General features: G+C 39.4%; 1 protein-coding gene across 15 annotated transcripts in view; it reads right to left on the bottom strand.

The window, feature by feature from the left end:
* NEB (nebulin) overlaps positions 1–23,919 on the bottom strand; it is a 226,501-nt gene that overhangs the window by 147,875 nt on the left and 54,707 nt on the right. For all 15 annotated transcript variants that reach the window (XM_082658063.1, XM_082658062.1, XM_082658065.1 and 12 more), the window contains exons 28-45: positions 23,746–23,850; positions 22,882–22,989; positions 20,602–20,913; positions 19,393–19,599; positions 17,393–17,497; positions 15,532–15,639; positions 14,249–14,560; positions 13,474–13,680; positions 12,894–12,998; positions 12,601–12,708; positions 11,410–11,721; positions 10,067–10,273; positions 6,925–7,029; positions 5,385–5,492; positions 3,612–3,923; positions 3,278–3,484; positions 2,782–2,886; positions 1,464–1,571 (exon numbers count right to left, since the gene is read on the bottom strand). In XM_082658063.1, the coding sequence (XP_082514189.1) occupies positions 1,464–1,571; positions 2,782–2,886; positions 3,278–3,484; positions 3,612–3,923; positions 5,385–5,492; positions 6,925–7,029; positions 10,067–10,273; positions 11,410–11,721; positions 12,601–12,708; positions 12,894–12,998; positions 13,474–13,680; positions 14,249–14,560; positions 15,532–15,639; positions 17,393–17,497; positions 19,393–19,599; positions 20,602–20,913; positions 22,882–22,989; positions 23,746–23,850 (3,141 nt within the window). The remainder of the gene's footprint in view (positions 1–1,463; positions 1,572–2,781; positions 2,887–3,277; positions 3,485–3,611; positions 3,924–5,384; positions 5,493–6,924; positions 7,030–10,066; positions 10,274–11,409; positions 11,722–12,600; positions 12,709–12,893; positions 12,999–13,473; positions 13,681–14,248; positions 14,561–15,531; positions 15,640–17,392; positions 17,498–19,392; positions 19,600–20,601; positions 20,914–22,881; positions 22,990–23,745; positions 23,851–23,919) is intronic.

The raw sequence follows: 23,919 nt of genomic DNA, 5'->3' as shown, positions 1-23,919 counted from the left end.
GTGATAGTTTCAGGTGTAGAGCAAAGCAACTCATCCATACATAAACATGTATCCATTCTTGCCCAGACTGCCCTCCCATCCAGGCTACCACATAACATTGAGCAGAGTTCCCTGTGCTAAACAGTAGGTCCTTGTTGGTTATCCATTTTAAAAATAGCAGTCTGTACATGTCAATCCCAAACTCCCTAACTATCCCTTCCCTCCCCCCTTCCCCCCAGTAACCATAAGTTCATTCTCTAAGTCTGTGAGTCCGTTCCTGTTTTGTAAATACGTTCATTTGTATCATTTCTTTTTAGATTCCTCATATAAGTGATATCATACGATATTTCTCCTTCTCTGTTTGACTTAACTTCACTCAGTATAACAATCTCTAGGTCTTTGCTGCAAATGGCATTATTTCATTCTTTTTTATGACTAATATTCCATTGCATATATGTACCACATCTTCTTTATGTCAGATTGTGCCTTTAGACATGCTTTCTCTCCAAACCAAATCCTTGTTTTGCTTTGTTTCAAAGATTTTGATTAAGAGGTTGTGCTTCCCTATGAAATTCTGGTAATTTATTCTCTATAATCAAAGTTCTTTGAATTTTTGGTGTTTACTTTTTGGGGTTAACAAAATTATATGTTTTAGTGTTTGCAGAATATCTAAGTTGAATACTTATAAAAATTTAATTGATCAATAGGAACTATATCCAGTTTATTTATCAAATTTACTACCCTTTCCAATCATAAATAGAAGTTGCCTTGGGAATTCCCTGGCTGTCCAGTGGTTAGGACTCGGCGCTGTCAATGCCATGGCCTGGGGTTCAATGCCTGGTCGGGGAACTAAGATCCCACAAACTGTGTGCGGCCAAAAAAAAAAAAAAGAAGTTGCCTTGGAGAGTGAATATCCTTGTTTTATGAACTTTCGACCAGATATCCAAGGGAAAGTTAGGTCCTCTGGATCTTAAACCTAAATTCCTGCCACTTTCTGTATTTTCTATACCCTAAGCCAATTTATTATAATTACGTAAATGCAAGGATGGACTAAATAGAAAGAATTGGAAGCTAATTTTAAATATGTGCAAAGAAAAATCTCTTAACATTAGGTTGTTGAGGTTATTTATTATCTGGCACTTTGAATTTGTCTAAAATAGACAAATAGAAGCCAGAAAAATTATTTGCAGGCAAGCAGGGGAAAACGGAAATCTCTGATACTTTTGTAATGTCTAGAAACATCATGTCTTAGTGTAATGCACCTTGTAGGTCCTCTGGCTCAGTCTCTGTCCAGGCAGCCCCTTTTTTGATATTCGATCAGTGAGAAACAAGAGTGAATTTGGGGTAAGTGAAGAGGGTAGGAGAAGATGAAGGGGACGGCATCACATTTTGAAAGGTAGGGCCTATCTGTGAAAATCATTACCAGCATTAAGGTACTGGATTCAGATAACAGTATATCCTCATAGAAGTCAAACAATACTTACATCACTAGCAATGTCTCTTGAAGCTTTGGCCAATTGTACAGAAACTGCATCAACTGGGAGATCATAGCCTTTCTTCAAAGCTTCTTCCCATCCAAGTTTATAGAGTTTCTGAAAATTAAAGAAATTATTTAGCATTATTCAGTGTATATTAAAACCCAAACAGATTATTGAACAAAAGTGTACCTAAAGAGTAGACATCAGATTTTAACATCATCTATCTTATCTCTGAAGATATGGATAAAAACAAAGCAAGCTGTTTAATAGAGCAATGACTTAGCATCACATGATCTGGCTTCTTTTTTTTTTTTTTTTGCCTCTGAGACTCACTCCCCACCCCCTTGGTAGTGCAGTTGATCATGTCCTTTTCTGTTCAGACACAATATGGTCATATCAAGTATATTAGGTAGATTCCCTTTGCAGTTAAATACAGTCTAGGCTCACTATTTTGATTACAGATGTTAAATTGATTTTTTAAAAAAAGGGTCAGGTAACATTTTAATTATCTAAATGATAAAAGTAATAGATAATGAAATGCCTTTTGTAAAGTGCAATAAATAAGTTAATCTTTTTTTTTTTTTTTTTTTGTGGTACGCAGGCCTCTCACTGCTGTGGCCTCTCCTGCTGCGGAGCACAGGCTCCGGATGCACAGGCCCCAGTGGCCATGGCTCACAGGCCCAGCCGCTCCACGGCATGTGGGATCTTCCCGGATCGGGGCACAAACCCGTGTCCCCTGCATAGGCAGGTGGACTCTCAACCACTGCGCCACCAGGGAAGCCCAAAGTTAATCTTTTTGAATCAAATTTATTGAATGGATGCACATATGTTAAAACTGGACAATAATAAAAATAGCTGAAGGCCATCCAGTGCTTACTACGTGCCAGGCACTGTGATGAGAGCCCTTCATGGAATTTCTCATTTGGTCCTCACAGCAATTCAATGTCATAGGCACTTGTACGGTCCCAGTTTTAGGGATGAGGAAATTAAGGTTTAGACCCAATATTACACAATTCATAAATGGCAAAGCCAAAGCTCATACCAGGTCTGTTTGGTGCAATTTTTTCTTCCAACAGCTATTAATCAATTTTCTATACTGCGCCACGCACAATGAGTACTGAAATAAAACAGGCACAATGCCTACTCCATGGGATATATAATCACAGCCGAAGCGCTTGCTTTAAACCACCATAAACTGCAACATCCCTACGCTAGCCAGTGTGAGTCATTCATTTCCACTGCTTCAGCATTTACATCAATGATATACCATGCCATCATTTAAAACGTTCAATTAGTTTCAAGCAAAATTTTTATGTAGCTTTACCTGACTGTAGTGTATTTGATTTTGCTTGGCTTGTAAAATATCTGGTGTATCTGGCATCACATGAACCTTGGTTTTATCTTTGTTCCAATCAACGGTGTATAGGTACTAGAAAGTTAAAAAGCATACATTTAAAATTTAATAACTTTTTAGGACAAACAAGAAAGAAAAAATATAACAATATTTGAATGCACTCAATTTGAATTAGATTAAGTTAACTTAGTAACTAAAGTAGTATATGATTCAGAAAAGACACCAAAAATAAACTCAGACTTAAAAAAATAATTTAAAAGAACAAATAATTTCTAACTTAATTAGAAGGGCAAGTAAAATAAAAATAAGAGGTTGGGAGCAGAAGAATATGGTGTAGGGGAGTGCTCTGGTACTGTTTGCCACTGCATAGAAGTGGTGGGCCCAAATTAAATTTCCCAAACAAGAACCAGAGACTGCTAGCCCTGTCTGGCTGGGAGCTACAAGGAAGGGTAGCTGTTCTGTCTACCTTGTTCATGGTATGCGCATTCTGCTTGGCAAGAACCATGTCCATGGAGTCATTCAGTTTCTTAAACTGGAAGTTGCTAGGGTGCTGGCGGTATTTCTGATCACTGGCATTTTCAGTTGCTTTCTTGGCCTTCTCCACTTCTAGGGAACCAGCTGGACTCCAGCCAAGCCCTTTGTACCATTCATTGTAGTCCTGCTTATATTCATTCTATAAAGAGAAGAAGCACATTCTACTTTACCTTATCAATTTAGATACAAAACTGTGGCACAGGAGCCTGTAATCTCCATTCTCATGCTAAGAATGCAACCATCACTCAGAAAGAAGAGAGCCTTACATCACTCTGTATGTGATTCATATTCTTGGACAGCTGGATGTTCATGGAGTCTGGAAGGAGGATATACTTGTGAATCAGGTGCTTGTAGTTGGTGTTGGTGATGTTGGCTTGCGCATCCTTGGCGGCCGTGACACTGAGCATGTCGGCAGGGGTGTGGTAGCTGGTCTTGGTTTTCTCATAGTTTTTCTTGTACTCCCGATCAGATTGCATCTTGGCCACTTGCATGGAATGGACTAATTTGGGATCATCCTCAAGACTGCGGAAACCAACCATCTTCCCCCTCTCCTTTTCATAATTGTGTTTGTATTTATACTGTGAAGAAAAATTTGAATATTTATTCAGAGCAATTCCCTTGACCAGAAATCATTCTAGTGTCAATATTCTGTATTTCATAAAAAGGGATACTTTTATAGAATTCTACAGTTCACAAAACACTTTTTTCACATTTATTTGTGTAAGTTGATCATCACAACTATACCTTGTGAGGTAGACAGCAAAGTTATTGTTACTGCCCCCATTTTAGAGAACAGTAAGCTGAGACCAGAGGGGTGAGTGACTTGCTAAAGTCATTAAAGCTTAGAACATGGATCTTGTGATGATACACCACCCAGATTTTCACACATACCCTGTTGTTAAAGAACATTTAGTAGGTAATAAGTGTACAGCAAATGAGAGAGAAAAAAGCAGAATGTTCTAAGCAGTTTAATGTTGCCCTGAAAAATCATCCAGCCAGTCTTTCACTGATGAGAAGAGGCTTAGTTATGAGATACACAGTATAATTTTAGGGCAGCTTTATATTTGTGGAGGTTTTTTTCTTTTAAGACTCTGTACTCTGGTATAATGGAGAAGAAATTTTACTATTTATCACCAAGTTCCCTCTTTCATGGGGAGATCCTGATGCATGGAAAACTTCTTATTCTGCCTATCTCTTGTGGGTTCAGGTGTACAACTTAGGGGTTAGGAGCTGGGAGAGCCAAATGACTCCAGCACAACAGAGGGAGAAGTTTGGAGTCCTCAGGACAATGTAGGAGTGGGATAGGGATGGGTAGGTAGGAAAAATGAAGAGCAGAGATGGAAGAGGAAAGAGAAAGTAGACCTGGGGGATGGCTAAGGAACGAGTGCTCTGAACGTGCTCCTCTCATTACCCCCAAATCATTAAATGTTCACTGTGAGTAGATTTCTTGTGGAAACAATCAAATGAAAGAATTGAGTTTCATAAAGGTGATGTGTTATGGCAATGGTGTGTTGGCACACCAGCTCTCTGGGGGAAAAAAGCCCTGATTTGTAGTGTTTGCCAATTTCTGTGGTGTAAGTTCTCCCACTATAGTTGATATCAAGCTATCAATAGTTAAACAACTGGTTTGCAAAATTCATGATTATTTAATAATCAGCTATCATGAGCACAAAAGATCAGGACCCCCAGCACACCACTTCCTGGCACATCCTGTTGGGAAGACAGAGCCTAAGAGGCAGGAGGCAAGAACAACACAAGTGTTCAGAAAACTTAGTGAAGGGCTTTCGATTTCTACTGGCCATAGCCTTGGTGATGGAGTACAAAGGTGGTCATAATGTAGCTGGCATTCTGTTTTTTCAGAATACCAGAGAAAACACAAGAGCAAGGCTAAGAAGCATTCACAGAACAGAATGGGACTATTGTTAGCAGGCATGCTTTCTTTCTCATATTTTATTCACTCAGTGTTTCTAAAACTCAGCCCTTATTATTTTGGTAGATTAGAAACCCCCAGTCAGGTGACCGCTTTCCTTCAGACTTACATCGCTTGCAATATCTCTTGAGGCTTTGGCAGCTTTGATAGGAATGGCATCAGTTCTGAGATCATACCCTTTCTTTTTAGACTCTTCCAAAGAAAGTTTGTAGAGTTTCTGGAAAGAGAGGCAAAGGAAATAGTTTTCTTCTAAATAGGAAAGTCTGGGTTTATTTTAAAAGAGTAAACTGGCACTGCAGCATCTTTTTTTTTTTTTTTAATCTTTCAGCAGAATGCTTCATTGGTGGTTCAAGGGCTAAATGCTCTCACAAGTAACATAACTGTGTTTGAAAACAAAATCTATTACAAATTAAAACATCTTCAAAAAACCACCAGAAAAAATAAGAGCTACTCGTCTCTATTAGGTTGTAAATATGCTTTTTAAAAATGTGAAAGCCCAGTAGATTCTTACTGATGCATTTTGTCAAATAAGAGTCGAGAAGAATACAAAATAGCCATGTTCTTAAATCAAAAGACTTCACTGTTTTGCAATTGACACTTTTATGTATATAACTGTGTGGATACTACAATTCAAAAAGAAGTCAACAATTCCAAATCCCTGTGTAATTCAAACAAACAAAAGAAAAAAACTGGTAGAGGGACTTCCCTGGGGTCCAGTGGTAAAGAATCCACCTTCCAATGCAGGGGACCCGGGTTTGATCCCTGGTCAGGGAACTAAGATCCCACATGCCGTGGGGCAACTAAGCCCGCATGCCACAACTACTGAGCCCGCACAGCTCAACTAGAGAGCCTGCAAGCGGCAAAAATACAGAGCCCATGCGCTCTGGAACCCATGTGCCACGGCTACAGAGCCCACCCACCCTGGAGCCTGCAAGCCACAACTAGAGGAGAGAAAACCACATGCCACAACCAGAGAGAAGCCCGTGTGCTGCAACGAAGATCTCGCACGCCTCAATGAAGATCCCGCGTGCCGCAACTAAGACACGATGCGGCATTTATTATAAATAAATAAATAATAAATAAATCTTTTTTTAAAAAAACTGGTAGGATTTGAGGGTTTCCTGGCAACTGGTTAGGATGAGAAAGGAAGTGAAATAAAACACCTATGAAGTTTCTAACAGTAAGTTAGAACATTACATTCCTTACGGGGCTTGACCTAAATTCCTTACGGGGCTTGACCTAAATTCTTCAAAATGTTATTCTTCCCTTTCCATTTAACTTTTCCCAAGACTGCCTCTTTAGAATCAGTTCAAAAGCTTGGTAGAGGGACTCTTTAAGAAAGTCCTGGGATTCACTCTTTCCTTATCTCTTATCCTGGGCTCTAAACCACTCTCTTTACTTCTCTTAGTTTGATAAGAAGTACCTACTCCTAGAACAAAATCCAACTGCCCTTCGAATTCCTAACTGCTGTCCCATCAACAGGTCTACTCCTACTCTTAGCAAAGCAAGATTAGAAAGATTCTCATTTGTGGGTTCCCACTCACTGTCAAAACAGTCATTCTCAAAATCGAGCCATTAATTAGTTAATTTGTTTTTATTGGTTCAAATAGGTAGGAAAGAAAGATGACAACTGGAGGAATTATACTCACATCACTCATATTAATTGTATTTGCCTTTGCCAGAATAATCTGGGGGATATCAGACATGATGTGGACTTTGGTCTTGTCAGCCTCCCATGCTTGTTTGTAGAGGTGCTGGAAAGAAAAAAAAAAAGAAACAAGGAAGGAAGGAAGAAAGGAAGGAAAAAAGAAAGAAAAGAAAGAGAAGAAAAAAGCAATGGAAGTTAGTATTTAAAAGTTTTAAAGGAAGTCAGTACATATATATTATTGTACACAAATATCAATATTTTATGTATTTTTATTAGCTGGCTCTTATTTTTAAAAAGTTTAAAGGAAAAAGGTGCTCATTCAAACAAGACAGTGGAGAGGATGTCAGATGGAAAGTAAAATGTCCTGCCTTCCTATTTTACAGCCTGGATATAGCATCTCCATCCTAAAATTTTCTATGTGTATTAAAGTCCACATATAGTCCTTTTTTTAATATAAATGAGGTTATATAAAACATGTTTTACATCTTGCTTTTTTACTTAATATTATAGGTTAGACATCTTTTAGCCCTCTTAATAATTTACTTCATTCATTTAAAGAGCTGTGCAGTATTCCATGAAGAGGTGTAACCCAATTGATTTAACCAGTTCTCCTTTGATAGACATTTAATTTGTTGTTTCCAGTTTTTTTCTACTATAAGCAATGATGCCATATCTTTGTGGTGGGCCTGGAGATGTACAACCCAGACACTCACTCAAGGAAGGACTGGTTGCACCAACTACTGGCAGACAGCCTCCAAACTGTCACTTGCTTCAAGGTTTTGTTGCCTCACTCAAGAGCACACTCTTCCCTGGTGGCCGTCCAGTTACTCATCAGAGTGGTGGTACAAAGGCCTGGCCATTCCACCCAGTTCAGGACACGTCCGGCAGGCCGTATATACTCAAGAGACCTCTGGGGCACTGGCACAGGCTTTGTAGGGCTGGCATCACAGTCGGACCCCTCTTGCTCCCCCCCTTTCTTTTTTTACATCTTTATTAGAGTATAATTGCTTTACAATGGTGTGTTAGTTTCTGCTTTATAACAAAGTGAATCAGTTATACATATACATATGTTCCCATATCTCTTCCCTCTTGCGTCTCCCTGCCTCCCACCCTCCCTATCCCACCCCTCTAGTTGGTCACAAAGCACCGAGCTGATCTCCCTGTGCTATGTGGCTGCTTCCCACTAGCTATCTATTTTACATTTGGTAGTGTATATATGTCCATGCCACTCTCTCACTTTGTCACAGCTTACCCTTCCCCCTCCCCATATCCTCAAGTCCCCTCACTGGTATTGATCCCTGAAAAATGCCCTGTACTCCAAATTCCATCTCAGCATCTCTTTTTGGGGACCCTAGCCTGCAAAAAATATTACCGTGTGTATGTATGTGTGTACATCTTTGCACATACATGAGGATTTCTGAAGGGTATTGGGCAACTGAAGTTTTAATTTTAACAAATATTAACAAAAACTGTTGACTAGAAGTTTACATTAACTCCCTTTCCAATACTGTATATCACACAACTTTTTAAATCTTTGCAAATCTTATAGGTGAAAAATGCTATCTCTTTGTTTTAGCCAGGTTTGATTAAAAAACCAAAACAAAACTTCTGCTAGAGTCTTTTTCTAGATCAGGGGTCAGTAAACGTAAAGAGCCAGATAGTAAATAATGTTAGGCTTTGTGGGCCACAGAATCTCTGTTATGAACTACTCAGCTCTGCTGTTGCAGTGCAAAAGCGGCCACAGATGATATGCAGATGAATGGCTGTGTTACTATAAAATTTTATTTACAAAAACTAATTTTCTGACTTCTGATCAAGTGATCTGTGTCATCTGTGTCATCAACATGACAGTCCCTAGCCACATGGGGCTATCAGTCACTTGAAATGTAGCTAATGTGAATGAAGAACAAATTATTAATATTAATTTATTGAGATTTGTCATCACATGTGGCTAGTGATTATAGTATTGGAAGCACAATTCTAATGGAAAGAGCAATACTTAGTCATTAGAGTACTGGTTCTAGTCCAGACCAGGTCATTGACCTGCTGTGTGTCTTTAAGGGAGGTGCCTTGCCTCTCTGGGCCACCCTTTCCTCAACTCTGCAAGAAAGGGGTTCAACCTGATGACCACCAAGATATCTCTCAGTGTTAGCATTTGCTATTTCTGTGATTCTCATCTTGGCACGATTATTTTAAAATGGTAATCTTTAACACTGAAAAAATGAAAGGCTTAATTTAATATTTAAAAAGTAAACGTATGTTTGTGGTAGTTTAAATTCTAAGTCTTAAAAGAGACTTTTGCCTTGTGTCAACAAGTCCTTTCCAAAGAGGTTGGTCTTCTTGACAAAATTCTTTCTCAGAAGACTCCAGAGGATTTACTCAGAGACTTAGCGTAATACAGCTCTATCTTTCTACATCATTTCCTGCAACCGTTTCATGTTCAGATCCAAATTATTTTTCCCCTTTTTGGTTAATCAATGGCATTTCTAATTATGATCCACAAAATATAACCAATGCTGTTGCAATTATTTTATTTTTGCAACTTAAAAACAGATGTCCAAGGGTGATGTACTTGTTGGTCCTGAAATCAAATTATGGCTAATTATGTCAAACTACAGTAAGGCTTTTCTGAAGGCTGGAGTCATTAATGATCCAGGGAAGTACTAGTGGAGAGCTATCGCTCTCAGCATTGCCCAGAGAAGGTCCTGGCTCAGAATGCTGCTACAGCCATGTAATCTAGTTTTCTTTTATTCCATCAAAAGAGCAAGGAAGCAGGGGTGGGCTGCAACACCCAGCTGTTATCATCAGCCCTACAGTCTACTGATTCAGCATAATGAGCTTCTACTAACTTCGCCTTAGACAAATGGGACTCATTTTCAAGATCTGCATCGAAAGAAAAGAGTCCATACTTATTTTGTTATGTCTATTAGGTAGGGTGGTTCATTGAGCATTTGGAGAGGGCACTTATTAAGACTAATTTGTATCTTTTTTGTTTGTTTTTTTAACTACAAGACCCTTTTTCAAGGTAGAGGAAACATTAATTATGATGCTGTAAAACTGTTATCAAAACCTGTAGATTAAATGTAGGATATGCCTGGCTTATTCCTGATGCTTATGAAACACTACAATATTGAAAGACTTACTTCGTTCATAATTTTTGCATTATTCTTGGCCAAAACCATGTTCACTGAGTCCATCAAGGTGGAATACTTCAGAGTGTCTGGGTGTTGGCGGTACTTCTTTTCACTGATAATCGCCATGGCTTTCTTGTTTTTCTCAGCCTCCAGGGAGCCCAGAGGGAGCCATCCAACGCCCTTCATGAAGTCAGCATAGTCAGCTTTGTACTGATTCTGCAAAAGAGGAAAAGTTCGAGGATGAGAAGAAACCAAATCTTCCAAGAACCATGAGCGGGCATTTAATATTCCATGAGTTCCACTTCAGTTTTCAACTGATAGCATATTCAACTTTAATTACTTTTAACTCTAAACTTTTTTTTTTACATTTCCTTGCATGAGGAATTTAAAACAAGCAGCAATATCTTTGTGATTTATTTGCTTCTCTCAATGCCTTCATAAAGAAAAAGTGCTAAGAAATACCAAATAGATCAATCTACCATGTGACTACTATCTCAAGAAAGGTGACCATGCTGGACTAACTTTCTTACAAAAATCCCCAAGTCCCCTTGGTTAATAGGAGACTTAGAGGACTCCATTTCCCTCTTTTGGTATAAGCCTTTGAACAGCCACCATGGTTACAACTCCTTTGGGTATGCCAGAAACCTCACTGATACTTTGTGCAAATTTCATTTTTTTCCCCTCAAATCAGACATTTCCCCCTATAACTGTACCACGGTTGCTTTCATTTGGGTACTTATATACCTCCCCAGCTATAGCTCATCTCTTACGTTTCCAAAGAGAAATATAGGCTCGGCATGGCCTGCATTTGGTTCATAATTTATATTCACTTTCCCCAGCTACCAAAGGGCCTCTATAGCTCAATTCTTGGCTTTACACTCTCTGTGCCTTCCTCACATTTATTCTAATCGCTGTTTCAGCCATCACCTCCTTACTATTTCATCAGTAAGATAGGCAATTATAAAGCTGGAAATGAAAGCTGGCTGGGAGTGAGGGACAGTAGCTCTCAAGTTACCTGACTTTCTGTTTTACCTCTTACTCCTTAATCAGGAACTTTTTATACTTCTGACTCTCTCTGCTAGATATATTTCCTTCAACACATTCTTTCTGAAACCAAATTTCATGTGTTATGGCTGATCTAGCATCCAATAATGCTCACAACAATAATAGATAGGGTTCATCCCTTTGTGTTAAAAAAAATAAATTCAATCTAAGGTAAAAACTGAAACACCTCATTGGGAAATTACATATGAATTTCTTTCAGGATTTTCAAAATGTCATTACTTATGGTCTTTCATGATTTGCTTATTATCCAAAGTAAATGCTCTGCAAATGTTGTGGCTGTCACGTACATCACTTTGAATCTGCATCATGTTTTTGGCCAACTCAAAGCTCATGGCATCAGGAAGCATGTTGTAGGCATGGATCACGTTCCTGTAGTTGGTGTTGGTGGCCACTTCCTGAGACTTCTTGGCTGCCACCATGCTGAGCATGTCCGCCGGGGTGTGGAAGGATGTCTTGGATTTCTCGTACGCCTTCTTGTACTCCCGGTCTGACTGCATCTTGGCCACTTGCATGAAGTGCACCAACTTGGGGTCGTCCTCTAGGCTCCGGAAGCCAATGTGTTTCCCTTTGGCTTGTTCATAGGCTTGCCTGTACTTGTACTGTGGATGGAAAAGAAACATGGTGATGAAGATAGTGAAAGAAAGAGAACAAAATATAATTCACTACGTGCCATTAGCTTTGTCATAGGTGTAGGGTTTTAGAGCTACTCTAAACTTACAAAGGGAGGAGTTGTTGGCGGGGTGGGGGGACTGGGAGCAATTTTTTTTTTTTTTTGCGGTACGCGGGCCTGTCACTGTTGCGGCCTCTCCCGTTGCGGAGCACAGGCTCCGGATGCGCAGGCTCAGCGGCCATGGCTCACGGGCCCAGCCGCTCCGCAGCATGTGGGATCCTCCCGGACCGGGGCACGAACCCGTGTCCCCTGCATCGGCAGGCGGACCCTCAACCACTGTGCCACCAGGGAAGCCCCAGGAGCAAAATATTTTTACTTCAAATTTCTTGACAGACTTGAGTCCATGAGGGGAAAAAATCATCTAGAGTTAATCAAAGTGATGTGTAAATAAGTTGTTTTAGGGTTATTTAGAAAAGCAGCTTTTCCCACTCTGCTGTGTAACAGCGGAAAGGGCTGCAGGCACCACTTTTCATGGTGCGCCTCTACATTCAGGAAAGAGCTTGGTAATGGATCTTCTGGGTAAAGTGCATAGATCACATCCCTATGTTTGCTAGGAATTGCCCATAAACAACTTAAGCACTCTAAAAGTAACTTATTTTAACAAGACCCTGTCACTTTTTACATTGAATGATGAACAAATAATTAGAGCATCCTTGGACTGGGTGAAGGGAGATGTCTTGTGTGTTACATGGAACAGTGGTCCCACCAACACTGGACAGAGCTGATTACAGCTCCTGCATACACATGAGCTTGGCTCATTTGCTCTTTTTCTCATTTAGACTAAATAAGCATCAGTGAAAGCACTTACATCACTGGCAATGTCTCTGGAGGCTCTTGCAGCCTTTATTGGGATGGCATCAGGCCTCAGGTCATATCCTTTCTTCTTTTCTTCTTCCCAGCCAGCTTTGTACAGTTTCTAAATGATGAAGTAGAAAAACACCAGCATCTTGTTAGTCGCGTTAGAATGGGGACCCTAATTTTAAAGTGGTTGTCATGTGGAAGACAGATATTCCACAACTACTAGTTCCCTTCAAACTCTTCCCTCCCCCTGCCACCACCCCCCACTCCCTGCATCTTTGTTGTTGTTGTTAATCTACTCACATCACTCATGGTGATTTGGTTGACTCTGGAGAGTAAAATGCCTGGAGTATCAGGCATGACGTGAATGGTGGTCTTGTCTTTGTTCCATTTTTCAGTGTAGAGCCTCTACAACAAGAAAGGCAGGCACATGACTGTACAGCAGGACAAATCTGCAATGTGCTATCAAGAGGAAGAGACTCACATCTCCATGGTAAAAGAGGTTAAATCTGATATTGGAAAATGAATGAAATAGCAAGAAGATGGGCTGATGAGACTGGACACATGATTTTAAAAATCATCAAACAAGGGAGCCCTCTTCCACTGAAACAACAAAGGCTATCTTGCTCCAACCACACATTACATAGAGTTTCGTGGTTCTAGCACACACTCAGCATGAGGTTGACAGACAGCCTGGGGTTGGTATAAGTGGGAGCTCTCTAGACACGATGACAGTTATAGACTGCCCCCTCCTACCACCACCGCCACGACCACGACCATCAGAAACATGAAAACGCTGATGAAGGTCGAAGTGGCACTGCCTGGTTCAATGGTCTGAGCACTGCAGGGGTTCTGAGGCTGAGGCCAGCAGGTGAGTTCTTACCTTGTTCATAATCAGTTTGTTACTTTTGTTTAGTGCTTGTTCCAGTGTGTCCATGGCGTATGTGAACTTTAGCTTCTCAGGGTGCTGGCGGTACTTCTTCTCGCTAAGAATCTCTCCTGCTTTCTTTGCCTTCTCCACCTCCGGTGACTCTATGGGCACCCAGCCGATCCCTTTCATCCAATTGGTGAAGTCGGATTTGTACAGATTCTTCACAACGAAAAAGGAAATTCTCGTTTCAGAAAGAGTCAGGGCATGGGTTTCTTTGACCAGATGATTTGCTCATTTTTAAAAAGAGGAAAAAAAAAAAGGATGGGGGGACTGGGAGAATAACCTGCTTTTTATTCCCTACCATCCTTCAGAAAAAAATTAATTACAAAGTGATTGTATTCATGGTGGTTTTGAACAGAAAATCCTGACCCAATAATTCCTTTAAAAATTTAACTTTCTTGGGGGGAACATTAACAGAATTTTGCACTGGAAAGGATATTATAAAGCACCCATTTGGACCTGTTAGTCTTTCACAGAATACAACATATATTGGGTCTAACTTCCAAAGTTTAAGTATAATATATACATAATAACTAAAGAAAACTATATATATAGCTCAAATGAGTGAAATCCTAAAACTCCAAATTCTGGAGAAGATCCCTAATTACAGTGAGCCCAACCAGGTTTAGGATGGAGTAAATGGAATTGCTGATTTCTAGTTCTTCTTAGCCATCAGCTAGAAATGGATAACTAATTTTATGCTGACAATCTGATGACAGCTACATACGTCACTTTGAATCTGCATCGCGTTCCTGGAATGCTCCACGTTCAAGGCATCAGGCAGCAGGGTGTAGTGGTGGAAGGGTTGTCTGTAGTTGGTGTTGGTGGCGACCTCCTGAGATTTCTTGGCTGCTGTCACACTGAACATATCCAAGGGGGTGTGATACTTGGTCTTGCTGGCTTCATAGCCCTTTTTGTACTCACGATCTGACTGTATTTTGGCTACATTCATGTAGTGAACCAGTTTAGGATCATCCTGAAGACTGAGAAATCCAATTTGTTTGCCTTTGGCTTTCTCGTAGGCCTCCTTATATTTGAACTACATGAAAAAGAAGGGCAGACAGAGGTTTGATAGGGTAGATTGTATGAAATACTAAAGCATTAAAGTGAATTTATATCACAAATTAAGCAATAGCCAAATTCATTCTGAATCTAGGTAACACCTAAGTTTTTTAGTGTTTTTAAGTAAACAACTAGCAAAGTATTTCCAATGGATGGTCTTGAGATCTGCTCTGGGGATAATTAAGAATGGAATAAATTGTAGTTTATATCTAGATTATTCATAGGTGGATTCTTTGAATACAAACAAAGGTTCCTGAAAAGTTTCTTAAGGATTTGGTGAACATAGTTTTTATTATCTGTTTCTATGATTAATTTGCATCACCTTATAAACTATTTGCATAATTCTGAGTAAATTGCAGCAAAGACATTATAAAAATTAGTATATTGCACTCCAAATGAATTTCTACTCTATCAAGGTATATCAATTCCTATAGAAAATATAACTTAATTTATAAAAAGTAATTAATTAATTAAGTAAATAAGTAAGCAGGTAACTGAAATGCTGTCGTTTAATATATAATTCTTCCTGGTTTTCCATATTTCACCAGATTTTTTTCTTTATGGAAATTATATTATCAAAAAATTGTATTCTTTTAAAATACTGGGAGACTTTCTTGATTTAGTAATATTTTAGTATACCAAGGCTTTTTTCTTAACAAAATCCAAATAAAAAGCAGTTTTCAAGTTCATAATAATAATACTAATGAGAATTCCATGTATTTGACAGTTTAAAAAAATTATCTTCTTTGTAACAACTTACTGAGTTTTTAAATATTTTTAAGATAAAAAAATCACTGGTACCTAAGATATTAGGAATTATTTTTATACTACAATTTTTTATTTGCTTCCTAATATAGCTCATATACATACACCATGTAAATATATATATACACCATGTGAATATTTTTTAAATATAAAGAGAGTTTACTACTTTCAAATTAGACTTACATTGCTAGCAATATTCCTTGAACTTTTTGCAGCAACAATTGGAATGGCATCTGGTCTCAAATCATAGCCCTTAGCAAGGGTTTTCTTCCAATCTGCTTTATACTTAGCCTTGAAAAAAGGAAAGATTATTTTATTATCTGACATAATTAAAAGAGGAATGAAACAGGAAACCAAAATCTTTCTTATAAAACATGTCATAATATATCCCTTTCTATTAAAAGAATCCAGAGTTAGGGCTCTAAGTTCATCTTTTACAAATCTATTATTCTTTAAAAAAAAAATCAGTAAACTATATACACAGTATGGTCTCAACTGCTGTAAAGAATGTATATGTGTGCATTAAAAAAAGCAATGGAAAGGTATTGCTTTGAATGTGGGATAACAGAAGATTTTAATTTTTTCATAATTTTCTATATTTTCCAATTTTTCTATAATAAGCATGCAATGCTTTTATTTTCTTGTATTTTTTATAATGAAACATTTTAAACTTACAGAAAGATGTGGGTACTAAAATTAAAAGTTCAGATGTAGTACCACCCAGCTTTAATTAATATTAATTTTTAAATATTACTTATAAAAGCAGGAAAAAGTTTTAAATAAACCAAAAGCATAGAAATGAGTACTTTAAAAAATGTTTATTTGGAGATAAAAGAGAGCCTAAAATGTTAGGAAGAATGACTAAATCATCTTTTAAGAAATGAACAGGGCTTCCCTGGTGGTGCAGTGGTTGAGAGTCCGCCTGCCGATGCAGGGGACACGGGTTCGTGCCCTGGTCTGGGAAAATCCCACATGCCGCAGAGCGGATGGGCCGCTGAGCCTGCGCGTCTGGAGCAACGGAAGAGGCCACAACAGTGAGAGGCCCGCGTACCGCACGGGTACGGTGCGGTAATAATAAAAAAATAAATAAAAAAAAAAGAAAAAAAAAAGAAATGAACAATTTTATCCAGGTTGGATTATGTCTTTAAATTAGAATTTACCAATTTGCTTTAAAAGCAAAAGGAAATAATTCATAATAGTAAATTTAAACATCGCCACCAATTAGAGAGAGATGCTAGTCACATACAAAGAAGAGTTTCTAAAGAAAATCACGGTAAACTTGTTTAGAAGTTTAGAATTTTAACAAATAACTGAAACAAAAGTTATAGAACTAGCAATACTTATCCTTACTACAGACCATGCATTCCTGTATTTTCCAATCCTCTCTGTCCTATTTTGTTTTACTTTTTAAAAAATGGAACACAACCTACTAGACTGATTTTATAACCCACTAATGAGTCATAGCCCACAGTTGGGAAAAGTCCGCATTAAGTGAAATGTATGGTAGGCTCTAGTCTCATATTCTATGATAAGGATCCAATCTGGAGACTGTTGGTTTGCAAATTGGTCCCTGTACATGGAGGGCAAGGAGAGCCTGAGAAAACAGGCTGACCACTCCAGCTTGGTAGGCGGCAGGTTTAATAAACAAGGGAACTTACATTCGAGGTTTGTCTTGGGCAGTCACAAGACAAGTAGATCTTCACACCCGCCTGCCAGAACCTTACAAGTTTATTAAGGCCTCAAGTGGATTCAGTGCAAGTGGTCTCAACAACACATTGGTCTCTCAAGGCTGTGTCCTTGAAAATGGCTCCCACTGTGGGAACAGTGGGCAGAACTTACATTCCAAGGATGGGAGGGGGTGAGGAGCCTCCAATTGCCCAGGTGCAGCTCAAGGGTCACGTCCTCTCAATGACCTCCTCCATCAAAGACTCAAAGGGTCCACACTCAGTTTGCTCCCCCTAAAATTCCCAGTGCTAGTTATATAGAACTGGAAAGGAGAGGCCCATGTAAGCAATACTAGATGGGCACCAGGCCAAATACTCACATCACTTATGTTGAAGGCATTGACCTTGGCTTGAATAAACTGCGGTACATCAGGGTCCATAGTGTACTTGTGCTTCAGTTTCTCTCCCTCCACCTTGTAGTTCACCTAAAAACAAAGGAGGCAGCGTGCAAATCGTATTAGCTAACATAATGTAAGTTTCATCTAGCACACGTTCCTTTAAAAAGGAAGACTATCGTTTGTGTTTTTCCATTTATAAGGCAATTAGCTACATTATCACACAGAGGGAGTGTTGGCAGACATATTCATTGCTCATTCCACCCATATTTATTGGACAGCACGCTGATCAATAGGCAGCATGGTAGGTTCTGTGTTTAAAGTGGTTAAAAAGAAAAAGGCAGACCTGTCCTCTTGGAGCTTAGAGTCCAATAGAGGAAACAGAGAATAGCACATAAACTGTAAGATAGAGCTAGAATTCGTGATGTGTTGTAAATTAAATAACTTTAGGAAAGAAATGAACAGGGTCAGGGTGGGGGGTCAGCAAAGGCTCTCTAAAAAGGTAACATTTACACCCAAACTTGAAGAAAAGGGAAGGGTCCGGGCAGAAGAAGAGCATTCAGGGCCCTGGGTCTAGAAGGGGCATGGCTAGCTTGAGGAACTGAAGGTCACTGGGCTGGAATGTGCTGAGCGGGGTCCCAGGAGGATTAGACAGGAGGGGGGCGGGGGCACAGAGCTGAGGGCTTTTTCAACCAAGTTAACAGTTTAGATTTTACTTTGAGTTCAAGGAGAAGCTACTAAGGGGTTTTAAGTATAAGAAGGACATGATTTGATTTATGTCTTAAGACAGTCTTTTTGGTTTTTGTGTGGCCCCAGGCAGGGAGTCCAGGTAATGGATTATTACAGTTGTCCACGTGAGATATGGAGGCCAGAACTAGGGTTGGTGGCAGCTGAAAGACAGAGAAGTGCTCCAACAGGATGGCTGAGAGATTTGGGAGGCTAACTCAGTAGATGCGTTGGATGAGGGGGGTTCACATGGGGAGGTGTCGATGGTGACTGCCAGGTTTCAGGCTTGAGTAACTAGGTAGATGTTGACGGCATTTATTGGGATGAGGAAGACTTAATATCGTGAGTTTAGGGTTTTCCTAGCTAACTGGAAAAACACAGGGAGAAGTGACACCTCGGTCAGTACAAAAGAAATCAGAACAATCTACACCATTTAGTACCACTAGAATAGAATTAATCTTGAAACATCTGTGGTAATGTGGGACTGGTCTGAGAAATAAAATCCAGAAAACCCTCAAATCTGAACCGAAGAATGCATTCCCCACCTTCGAATATCTGGGGTTAAAGCCACAAAAAGTCCTCTCTTCTTTGTTTTTTACTTACCACTCTATTTCTGGGGGAGGTATCTTAGAACTCTGAAATTATCAAATGAGGGGAAGCACTGAGCATTGTAATTAGCCTCTGACTAAGAAAAAGGGTCCAGATAGACCTCGGCTCAGAAAAAAGACTCTGGATGACTCTGAAAGCAAACTGCTTAACTCTTCCCCAGAGGTGTTTCTCTCTCTCAGAATATCGCCCTATTTATTTTGCAAGGGGATTAGGACATTAGCCTTCTCCTCATCTGGCTAGGTAGAACTCTTACAACTCTCTCTCTCTCTCTCTCTCTCTCTATATATATATATATAGAGAGAGAGAGAGAGAGAGAGAGCGCAATATATATCTTGGTTTGCAATTCAGACAAGGTCACAGATTATAATAGAAATAATTTTATTTCCTATGTATAGTGTAGGGGTCTGCTTCTAAATAACATAGACTCTCTACATTTGGAAAACAAAGCAAACTTGGAACATCGTCCTTCTCTCCTTCCTGTTCTTCTTAAGTCCCAAGTTGCTTCAAAAGTAAAACCTTTTGATATACCTCTGAAAGCAGATGATTTGCTAAGATAGATGCACACTCATGAATTGAATTAAGAAGGATTGTGGAGTAACTGGTCATGGGGTTATTCATGGACAAAAACTCTTTGAAGGAAAACCACTTACATCACTTAGCTGCTTTGTGTTGTGCTGAGCCAAAACCATGCCCATGGAATCAGGCACACTTGTGAACTTGATGGTATCTGGGTGCTGTCGGTACTTTCTCTCATTTAATGCATTGCCTGCTTTCTTGGCCTTCTCAACCTCCAGAGAACCAAGAGGGATCCATCCAATGCCCTTGAAGCAGTTGTTGTACTCATCTTTATATACATTCTGTAAAAGAGTAATCTCAGATGAGGGGATATCCTAGTGCATACTCAAGAGCTGTTTCTGGAATCTGTAATTCTATCCAGGGCGGGAATGAAGAGCAACCTGTCAGCATGCCTGTGTCTATACTGGAGCTTTTGGCTATCTCTGCCACAGAGCTTCTTACCCAGAATTTGGTCATAAGAAAAAGCAGTTCTGTTGTTAGAGTGCATTAACACTCCAGGAGAGAATGTAGGCCACATATTTCCATGGGTACTGCTAAAAAAAAAAAAAAAAAAGTGTCTCTTCTGACAATAAATTGGGCTTTCCTTTTGATTTCACTGAGATCTCCACAACTTCTGAATTTCACCCACACCGTCCACCTGAGCTCCTCCATCTCAGGTGGAGAGAGACATTCTCATTGAGCAACAATAAAGGAACACAATTTTTTCCCTTTACCAACGATGATTCTTACAAAAACCTGGCTCCTGCAGCAGGAAATGCTCTGAATATTAAACACCCTCCCCCATGCAGCTCTCCATGAGTCATGCTGCAATCACAAAACCCTCCTGGTTCATTTTAGATGACTCGTTACATACATTTACATGCATGAGAGTGTGACCTTGAGTTCAAAAATAGAAGAAGAAGAAAAAAAAGAACATTCCTGAATTCAGAAAGAATAGAGAATGCTCCTATTTTGCATTATACATATTGCTGTCGAAGCAGGCCCACCAGGAGTAACCATTTCCTTTTGTTGAGAACCAGGGTGGCTTATATACTTAGTAGAACATGGCTTTATCTTTGACCCATAAGTTAATAAAGATAATATCAATGATTGTGATAGGCGCACAGAAAGCTAGTAAAACACAGCGTGTCTACCATGCCTTTATTACTCTTTCAATGACGACTGTATATTTTAAAGTGCATTTTTCAAATACCTTATTGTATTGTGAAGTCTACTAAAATAGGAAGAAATGATCATCTGTTCAGTACCAGCATCTCTAGGTCTATAATGTTATATATACTCACATCACTCTGAATTTGATTCATATTCCTGGTATGCTCAAGACTCAGGGCATCAGGTAGGTATGTGTAGTGATGTATCGGCTGCTTATAGTTGATGTTGGTGGCAACATCCTGGGCCATCTTTGCAGCTGTAATGCTAACCATGTCCCCAGGGGTATGATAGCTGGTTTTGGTGTTTTCATAGTTCTTCTTGTATTCACGATCAGACTGTAACTTTGCCACATTCGTATAGTGGACGAGCTTAGGATCATCCTGGAGGCTTCTAAAACCCACATGCTTTCCCTTTGCCTTCTCGTAAGCTTCCTTGTATTTATACTGTGGAGGCAGAATTTGGTTAGCAAAGTCCTAAGCATTGGGAACATTAGGTGGAGCGATTATATTCACACACAAAGGCATTCAGAATATTGTGATTTTCTGGAAGACTATACAAGAAATACAGTCCACACCCCATGCCCCCCAACCCCAGGAAGTTTAGACTGAAAGCATTTATTTCCAATACTGCTGGGTTATAAATGGGTATCATGATAAATTCAGGAGCAGGTTCTTTTCTTTGCTACGAATGCTATAGACGATTTGCATGTGGAACTTTATATAGAGCCAACTCTATTAAGTTTTCACACTTAATATAAACATAACATATTCCAAGATATAAGACTACATTCCAAATATACCTCTTGGTTTTCCAGGGATGTGAATTTTCCTAATCCAACATGTTAGTTCACATCACAGAATACTAGAAATACTTCTGTTTTCGATTCTGATTGGTCCAGGAAAAGGTGCAGAAGAAACTCTAAAGAACTGTACATGCAAGACGTTTATCCTCAGATCTCTTTGGGGTGGGGGATGGAAAATATTACTATGTTTGTTGTCTCAGTTGACCTAATATGGTTAAACAAAAAAACCCTCTTCTTTGGCAGGTAGCTAGGCTTTCACCCAACCCCATTTCTCAGCAGCTACTCTCCAAGCTCACTGCTGAAGCAGCTGCACATGAATTAAGGAACTATATAATAAGGGCAGGAACCACCAAGACCTTTCCTCATCAGTAAAAGCCTGACTGCAAAAGCTCTGCGGTCCAAGGTCTCTCACCGCTGAGATCGGCAATGGGGTGTAGACTGAGCTATACAGTAGGTAACAAATCAAAACCTCAATTTTTATGTAAGAGAATTCAAATCCACCTAAACTCTGAAGACACTCTGCTCCTGCCATTTAAGCACCAATTTATAAACAAGAGTTTAGCAGGCAAAAGAATTATCAAGTAATATCTAGGCACGTTAGAAAAAGTTCTGTGTAAGGGCTAAAAATAAAAATGATAATGTCATATTTTAGACTGTCACTTTCTCCTTAAACTAGAAATGTATTTCAGAGTGATGTGCAAAGCTTTGAAGAACACATTTTCAGTACCATCCCTACATGGAAGGCTGTAGAATTCTTACACCCTATCTTCCACATGGTCTGTACACGTGGTTTCTTTCTTTTCTTGTGTCAGATGAAGAGTGTAGCCTCTGGAATAGTGTGTGACAGTGAAATCTATGGCGTGTGCGTGCTTTTGGAAAATTTTGTTTTTCAATGATGAGAAGAAGTGTAAGTGTATACTTTTTCTATTACAGATGAAATAAATCAAAATTATATTCTAGAAAAGTGGGCTTTTTCCCATTTGGTTTATAAAATCTGTACATTTTATTTAACATTTTTTCAATCTTCTTAATACAATTATAATGCAGGCAGTCATCTGAATTTAACATGTTAGTGGCAGGTAGGGTATTCTCCCTGAAAATAAATGTGGGCTGTCAGGGAAATGTGTCAGGGAAGGTAATTTGGGCTATGAATCAGGAGAGAAAGCCACTGTCAGATTTATGACAGCTCTACCAAGTGGGGTCAACTGAAAAGAATCACAAAACATTGAAAAAGTGACAGGTTTTCAGGGCTTCCCTGGTGGCACAGTGGTTGAGAGTCTGCCTGCTGATGCAGGAGACATGGGTTCATGCCCCAGTCCGGGAAGATCCCATATGCCACGGAGCAGCTGGGCCCGTGAGCCATGGCCGCTGAGCCTGCATGTCCGGGGCCTGTGCTCCGCAACAGGAGAGGCCACAACAGTGAGAGGCCCGCGTACCACAGGGAAAAAAAAAAAAAAAGTGACAGGTTTTCAAAATAATATTTTGCGGAGAATTTAAATGTCATTAATTCAACATACTGTTTTCAATGTGGTATCATTTTAACAAGCACCCATTTGATTACTTTGTAAAAATGACAATCACCCAGATTTCACCTAAAATTTTTACTCACGTCACTGGCAATGTTTCTCGATGCTTTGGCTGCAGTGATGGGTATAGCGTCACCCAGCACATTGTTGCCCTTGGCTATTAAATCATGCCAGTCTCGTTTATAACAGACCTGTGATGGAAAAGGAAAAAGGATGTCAGCATGCTGTAGGGTAATCAGCGACACTGATTCCTCAACAGCTGGGATTGCTTTGTTCTTTTCCAGATAGAAGCTAGAAGAATCTCCTATAGCACACAGTTTTAAGAAGTCACATTAATGGTAAATCAACTATACTTCAATTTAAAAAACAGAAGTCACATGAGCAAAATGTCATACATGAAATTGTATAGCATAAACTTATTAGACTCTGTACTAATCATTCACCCAAGTCTGGTTTGGGCACATATTGAAGAGGGAAATTGAGAAACTGGAGTGGATCCAGAGGATAGTAATAAAGGTTCTGGAAACCACAGTATGTGAGAACCAACTGGAGAAAATGAAGCTCAATCTTATGAAAGGAAGGTCCAGGAAAGACCTGGTGGTTAGCTTTAGAAATTTTAGTGTTGTTGTTAAAAAAAAAAAAAAGGGGGGGGGTGGGTTTCATTTATCCTCATTTTTCTGGAGGATAAAAACTTCCTCCATGTGCAGAACTAGGAAAACTAGAGAAATATGTGTTGAGCTTGACACAAAGAAGAATGCTATACCCTTTAGAGTTGTCCTACACTTGAAAAGGCCAACTCAAGAGGTACAGAACCATTATCATGGGATATGCTCTAATGGGGGCTATGGAGAAAACTGACCTAAATTGTCAAAGCCCTGTCATACTCTAAAATTCTATTATTTTATCATCAGGTCTGGATTTCACACCCCATCAAAACCCCTACTTACATCACTTATATTGTAAGCATTGCACTTGGCCTGGAGAAATTGAGGAACATCAGGATCCATCGTATATTTATGTTTCACATCTTCTCCTTTAGCTTTGTATAAGATCTGCAACACATAGTCACAAAAATAAAATGCATTATGGCTGACTTCCAGGAAGATGGCGGAAGAGTAAGA

The sequence above is a fragment of the Grampus griseus genome, assembly GCF_964374135.1.
Source record: "Grampus griseus genome assembly, chromosome: 7".
NCBI classification, from domain to species: Eukaryota; Metazoa; Chordata; class Mammalia; order Artiodactyla; family Delphinidae; genus Grampus; species Grampus griseus.
This window is presented reverse-complemented; position numbering and strand designations above follow the sequence as displayed.